The sequence below is a fragment of the Arachis hypogaea genome, chromosome 20 (genome assembly GCF_003086295.3).
Source record: "Arachis hypogaea cultivar Tifrunner chromosome 20, arahy.Tifrunner.gnm2.J5K5, whole genome shotgun sequence".
Classification (NCBI taxonomy): Eukaryota; Viridiplantae; Streptophyta; class Magnoliopsida; order Fabales; family Fabaceae; genus Arachis; species Arachis hypogaea.
The window spans coordinates 6,766,834-6,773,550 of record NC_092055.1 but is presented as its reverse complement, the minus strand read 5'-3'; the positions used below and the strand labels follow the sequence as shown (position 1 = coordinate 6,773,550).

The 6,717-nt window shown below is 33.4% G+C and overlaps 1 protein-coding gene across 2 annotated transcripts; it reads right to left on the bottom strand.

Moving 5' to 3' along the window:
* Window positions 1-408: 408 nt before the first annotated feature.
* On the bottom strand, window positions 409-2,534 carry LOC140182603 (vacuolar protein sorting-associated protein 51 homolog). 2 transcript variants are annotated; one of them, XM_072229736.1, is made up of 7 exons: window positions 2,227-2,534; window positions 1,900-1,997; window positions 1,665-1,804; window positions 1,531-1,585; window positions 1,346-1,453; window positions 1,074-1,172; window positions 409-967 (listed from the first exon to the last, which is right to left on the bottom strand). In XM_072229736.1, the coding sequence occupies exons 2-4, from the start codon at window positions 1,987-1,989 to the stop codon at window positions 1,543-1,545; spliced, it is 273 nt and encodes a 90-aa protein (XP_072085837.1). In that variant the 5' UTR covers window positions 1,990-1,997; window positions 2,227-2,534; the 3' UTR covers window positions 409-967; window positions 1,074-1,172; window positions 1,346-1,453; window positions 1,531-1,542. The 2 variants fall into 2 exon arrangements, with proteins under 2 accessions (XP_072085837.1, XP_072085838.1); XM_072229737.1 differs by having other exon boundaries at window positions 1,074-1,149.
* Between the last annotated feature and the right edge of the window lie 4,183 nt (window positions 2,535-6,717).

Genomic DNA, 6,717 nt, shown 5'->3' with positions numbered 1-6,717 from the left:
ACCACTCCATGTTCTTGTTTGTTAATTAGTGAATCTCACGGCAAGAATAAGAATGGAGAGAATAATAAGTGAAAGTGTAGAAACAGATGGAGTAATATGTATATTGAAACAGGGGGCTAATACTATATATATATATATATATAGAAAAGCATCAGTACTTTAGAACAAAGATTGACAACTATTGTACCTCTATTGGAATTGTAAACACACATGTTGATTTAGATAAATCAAATTCTTTTCGAAGAATTTCTCTGTACAAAGAAGCCAATTCTTGAAGCTACATTCTTTAGCCTGCATGAATAAGCAAATAATATTTTGAAGTTTTGGCTAAAAATTAATGAATGCTAAAAATGAGATAAGTTTTGGCTAATTTTTAATATAAAGAAAATCAAAACAAACCGGATATTCCAACTGCTTAAGGAGCACTGTAGCTTCAGCTCTCTTTTGTATTGATTCAGAATTTGAAAATAGCTTCCTCTGGTTAGAGGGGGAAAAAGTCAAATTGTAGCATCAGTTATCCTTTCCAGTAAAACAGTAGAGATTTTAAGTTAACTATAATCTATATACTTTTAAGTCTTAGCCATGTTTGGAAGGATAGCTAATGTCAGCTAATCCTATTGAATATTATTGGTCAGTAAAATAGTAGTTGGTCACTAAATAAGACAGCATATAGCAATTCAACAAGGGCATTATATATGCCAATGTATAAGCTAATAAGGGAGGCAGAGAAACACAAATTAACACTTAAATAAAGCAAATTATAGAGGTATAGAAGATCAAACTAAGTCACAAGAGTAACAAAATAGATAAATGCATCTAAGATGGACCCAGGCTTGTTTTGCTTGATTGGCCCAAGTCCAAAGGCTTGGCAAAGGTGAAGGAACAAAACCTGCAAGTTTTTTACTATTGTAGCCATTGCTTCCTCAGAGACTAGCTTGCAATCCTGGAAAGATGAATCTCCATATGCCTAAGACAGAGAAGAACAAACTAAGATATTTCATCTATGACTTTGATTTATATGTTTGCGAAAGTAATCAAGGAATGGAATTACAAGCTATATCATCCAAACTAACCATTAAAATTGGCATTGCTCCAGTGTAAAACCTAACTGCATCTGCATAAGCTTTCGATTTGATGCACTTGTTAAGTCTATCAGGTAGATCATATATGAACTATTCTTCAACAAGGATGAAAAATATGTGAGCCATATTTCTAGAACATATAATTATATGCAATATTAGAAGTACAAAAAGTTGTATCACCAAGCTAAAATACATGGAAACATAAGTATTGTAGTGAAGAACAATGTGAAACCAGAAAAAGACACATGTAATAGCTCTAATACCTGAACTTTATGGAGAAGATTGCAAGTAGGATGCAGCTTCTCTATGTGCTCCCTTTTGTCAAAAAGAGAAGTGTTAACGCTGTCACTCCTTGACTGCACGGACATTATCTGCAACAACCAGGGAAAACACACATTCCTATCAAACTCAATTCGAATCGGATTGAGTAAACTATAGCTACAACTACCTTCTCAAGATGCTACTCCATGTTTGTCTCCATCCCGGAAATGTTACTTTTCATCCTGCGTGACGAGAAATGTCATCAACTCCTACCTAAAAAGCCACACATATGTTTTCAGTTTTCACACTAAAACTAAGTACCTCTTTATAGTATCAGTAGCATTGATGAACTTGTTATAGTTCTCGTAAACCAGCATTTGCAAGTCAGTGTCAAGATTCTTAATTTCAGCAGCCAGCTTGACGTGGCACTGAAGCAGCCCTTCCAAATTGGACTTGTGAACCTTCACGAAATTTCCCAATTTAATGATTCCAAATTAGAACCTAACAAACAGAAAATAATCACAACAAAATGCGAAGAGACTTGGAGGGAGGTTACCATGAGGTTCATGTAGTGATCGGGATCGAAGGAGTTGGAGTTGATATCGTCGGGTGAGGCGTGCTTGGCGGAGTCGGTGCCGGTGGACATGGCAGACTCTGGAGAATAGAAACTCTGAAAGTTAAAAACTATAGAAAGCAATGGGCTACCATGAATTTTAGGTCAAAAAAGCTTCGATTGCAGAAAATAATTCATCAAAATCAGAGTAAATCCGTAGATTCAAACTAAGCACAAAAGCAGAGTATGATAAACCTAAAACTAGCACAGAAAAATTGAGCCCTAAGATTTATCACGAAGAACAGAATCACAAAATCAGCATATATATACCTGAAATTTGAGATGGTTACAAGAAGAACTGAGAGAGCGAGTTGAGATTAGATAGAAGAGGCGCCAGAGGGAGCAGATGCAATGAAAGCGGAGGCAGAGAGCGCTCTACGACCATGGGAGTAGATGCGACGACAGCGGCGGCGGCGGGATCTCGTGCGACACAAGGAATGATAGAGAGAGACTGTGCGACGCAACGGCTCGGCAGCGGCAGCGGCAGCGGCGGAAGAAGCAGAAGTAGCAGCCACAAAGAGAAGAACTAGCTCGTGTTATGGAGAGAAGAAGAACTGAAGAAGCTCGTGTTTCATTTGGAAGAAGCTCCTCTTTCATTTAGGTTTAATTCAATATTTCTGACGGAAAATTTTAAATTACAGACGGATTTTCTGTCTGTAATAATTTAATAAAATGCAGCGTTTTGTCTATTTAATTACAGACAGATTTTTCGTCTGTAACAATTTTTCACAAAAAAAAATTAATTTTAACGACAGAATTATCGACGAATTCTTTTTTCCGTCTGTAATTTATGCTAATTCATTTTTTTTATTTTCCGACAAAAATTCCTCTGAAATTCCGTCTGTATTTCTGTGGGATAAAATCCGTCGAAAATATCTATCTGTAATAACTAGTTTTCTAGTAGTGATATATCAGTCCGCATCTTCTCTATTGCCAAATAGACCATCTACTGGTCCACCTAATATGCAGCCAATGCCATTGTTTGAGTTTGATTTCTAGCTTTATATATGTTAAAGTTTCAGCTTGTTAAAGATGCCTCCGATTTTGGTTTTAGCTTCAGGTGTACTGAATGTAATAGAGATTTATATTATTACAACTTATGTGAGAAACTTTTTATGGCATTAAGTTGTAGTTATGAAGTCATGTTTTTCTTTGTTTTTTATTTTATTTTTATTCACTCTATTTGTTGGGATTCATGAGTATCTGGGTCTATCAATTTAGTTTTATAAAAGTTCAAAGCTTGTGAAGTGGGCAGAAAGCTACTGGCATTGGGGTAGGGGTGGATTACGTAGCAATCTCTCATCTATAAAATTTAGTTTTTGATATTTGATGGCATTTGTGGTTATTTTCTTGTTTGGTTTAGTTTACTGCCAAAGGAAAATTTTGGCTTCTCAAGGTAGCTTTAGTAGAAGCAATTCATCGATGCACCACCCATCGCAGGTTCATGTCTGCCCTTGGAGCACTGCAGATTCAGACTCCTCACTTCTGTTCCAACTTCTACTCATTGTTAGTGCCTTCTTCCTTCTGCTCTGCTCATTACTTCTGGTGTTTTCTTTTTTGTTTGATTTGTTCTGAACTTTCTTTCTATACACTTTGAAAATGATTTTGCTCGTTTTTTGTGCCCAGTAATCTTTACTATGTAGCTCCCCTTTCAAGAGACGTTGTTCAAATTGAGTGTAGTGAAAGATGCAATTGAATGCAGTATAGGAATTTTACTATTTTTAATTATATGGGTTTTTTTAAGTTGTAAACTTTGTTCATGGATTTTAATGTTGCACAGCTTGTTGCTATTGATGCCACTACAAGTGCATTTTATGGATTCAACAATGGTATGCTTTTTTGCCCATCTTTTGGGAATTGATTTTTCTTATTACATCTATATTGTGCATATATGTCTATCTCACTAGACATGTTAGCTTTTTTTTTTAACGTAAAAACCATAAAAGAGTAATTGCATATATGAGATTGGCTGTGATGGAATAACATGCATGTATGTGTAGTGCTTAGTCTTTGTAGGATGAAAATATTATGGAGGCAGAGGGCCCTTGATTTGAGATATTTTTTAATATGTTTTAAAGTCAATTTAGCTCATATCCTAACATTTATTGAATTAGTTAACTAGTATGATTATTTAGCATTTTTGTGTGCATAGAATTATTGTGTTGGAAGGACATGAAAATATCAAGAGTCTCATTTTTTCCTTGATTTTATTCTCTAGTTAGTTTCATGGATAATTTTTCCATTATTAAAAGGTAAGGACAAATGTAAAACTGTGGTTTTAAGCATTAAGGCACAACATTATTCTTGATAGTGACATTTATATATTGTGCTATATTCTTGTCTAAGCTCTATAGCTTGATCACTTAAGGCATGGATTATTCAATGGCATTTGAAATCCTGCTCGTCTTTTATATTTGGTATTTGAGTAGGTGTTCATCACCATTCCATTATCAATTATTGATATATGTTGTATCTTTAAGCCTGATGTGCTTGATTAATTTAGTTGCTCACTTTTTTTCTTCCCGAAAAAAAGTTTTCTCACATCAAAGTATGCATTTAGGTTATGAAAGAGCTTATAAGAACCAACAAGAAAAACTCTTGGGTAGAATTAGTTCACTAGAATAATGGAAATTGTGGTAACCATTGTAAGAAGGGATAATTATATCTATATGTTCTTTAACTTCTTAAGGAAAAGAATTTCATACTTCAAATTGGATGTTGTTGGAAAGATGCCTTTGTATGTAATGTAATAAAATTTGTTTGTTTGTCCAATGAAGAAGCATTTTATAAGAAATTAAATGACTCCACACACTGATTAAGTTTATTTTTGATTGATGATGTATTCTAAATGTTGTCTATCTGGATGACCCCTTGGAATTTTTGTTAATGTTTATGGCTTCCATTTGAGTATTTGTTGGCATATCATATCTATTTTTCTCAACCCTCTATTTTATTTCCTTAATGCGTGACATACTATTTTCTCAATTGTTCTTAAGAGTTCCTCCAGCTATGGCTTTGTCCTTTGGAAATGATGTTCAAAATGGTAGAAATCTAAGTCTCACAAGTGCAATGCAGTTAATCGAACGTGTTCCTGCTGCCTTGCTCTATTGGCCACTAATTCATTTGGCTGGGGCAGCTACTGATGACATTGCATTGGGTGTTGTTGTTGGAAGTAAAGGAAGAGGAAACCTGCCTCGTGCAGTATTTGATATTCGGGCCACACTTCTACTACTACTTATTGGTAAATAATTTGTGTTGAAATCTGTAGTGAAATGGTTGCAAGTTGCTTTTGTTTTTATTCTTATGTTGATTTAAAAGAATGTTTTTGCTCAACCGATATTTGATAAAATGCTTCATTGTTGTTACATTTCATAATTTTTGTGTGCCTGAGTTTACTTCCTTTCATTTTTCTACTTACAGTCTTAAGATTGAAATGCTTATAATCTATTAGGTTCAAAGCAGCAACAGAGAAGAAAAAGAGGCAGGCGATGGAGAGTGCTTTGAGATATCTATTTCAATGGCAGGTGAGGAGCTGCCACCAGATATCATTGCAGGGATGAATTCGGTGGAAGGGTAGAGTGAAAAATTAGAATTTTAGGATTGGACTTATTTTGGTTTGAAGTAAACATTTTTTTGAATTTCACTATGCAATTCTTAGCAAGAGATTTACTATGTTGATATTTTTATAAATATATTATTTTATTTTCTAGTAAATTTTGTTGTTTTTGCCACAAGTTTAGATTCAATGGCTTTAAAATATTAAGATTTATAGTATTAAAAAATCCAAAAAGGGCAAAAAAAATATATCTTTAAAATTAAACAAAAAAAATTAGTGTTTTTTAAAAGGAAAATCCATTTTTTTAAAATTTGATTTGGAATTAGCGGCGGTTTTATAACCGCCACAAAAAGCCATAAATAAAAAAACCGTAGCAACATTGCAGCGGTTCGTAACCGCCGGTAAAAAATATACTAAATCCTAATATTTGTATATTGCGGCGTTTTAAACCGCCACTAGATTAGTTAGCGCAAAATACTGATTCAGCGACGGTTATACCAGCGGTTGCTGAAAATTGCCGCAAAATCATTTTCCCGCACCAATAACCAGGGCAGTCCACTAAACCGCCAAAATTTGATTTTACGGCGGTTTAAAACCGACGCTAATAGGAAAAATAACCGCTGCAAAGCAGCGTCTCTGTTGTAGTGATTTACGTAATGTAAAATTAATACATAACACAAATTACTATATATCCTAAACAATATAAAATTTGTATTCTCTTATTATAATTAATAACTAATTAATATACTTAATCTACTATTTCTTCTTGTTCCTGCATCATTATTTGATTAAGGAATTTACAAGCTTTTTTTAATTTGATCCCAAGTTATTATGAAAGATCTGATTCAAGAATCATCAATATAATCATTATACTGCTCTAATTGATAATTAATAATTTATAATTCTTTCTTGATCATCTAGTAATTAAATCAATACATACATGTATTGAAGTACATCAAAAGGCAACTATATGATATATCACTACTAGAATTTAGACATTTACTAACACTTTTTATATAACAATTTTTAAAATGTTAGCTATACTAATAAAATTATACTTTTAGTAACATTTGTAAAATAAATATTAGAAAATATCATTTTTATTTTTACAAAAAAGTAAAAATAAGATACAAACGTTACCAAATTTCATTTCCCTTAATTTCATAAATCCTACAATCTCGAAGCTGGGTTCTCTTCATTTTCCC

What these genes read in the sequence shown, in the direction of transcription:
- LOC140182603 (XM_072229736.1), bottom strand. Translation starts at nt 1,989, where the DNA reads ATGTCCACCGGCACCGACTCCGCCAAGCACGCCTCACCCGACGATATC. An exon ending in ATCACTACATGAACCTCATG is followed by an intron (nt 1,805 to 1,899) that starts GTAACCTCCCTC and finishes AATTTCGTGAAG; the next exon opens with GTTCACAAGTCCAATTTGGA. An exon ending in GCTACTGATACTATAAAGAG is followed by an intron (nt 1,586 to 1,664) that starts GTACTTAGTTTT and finishes CTCGTCACGCAG; the next exon opens with GATGAAAAGTAACATTTCCG.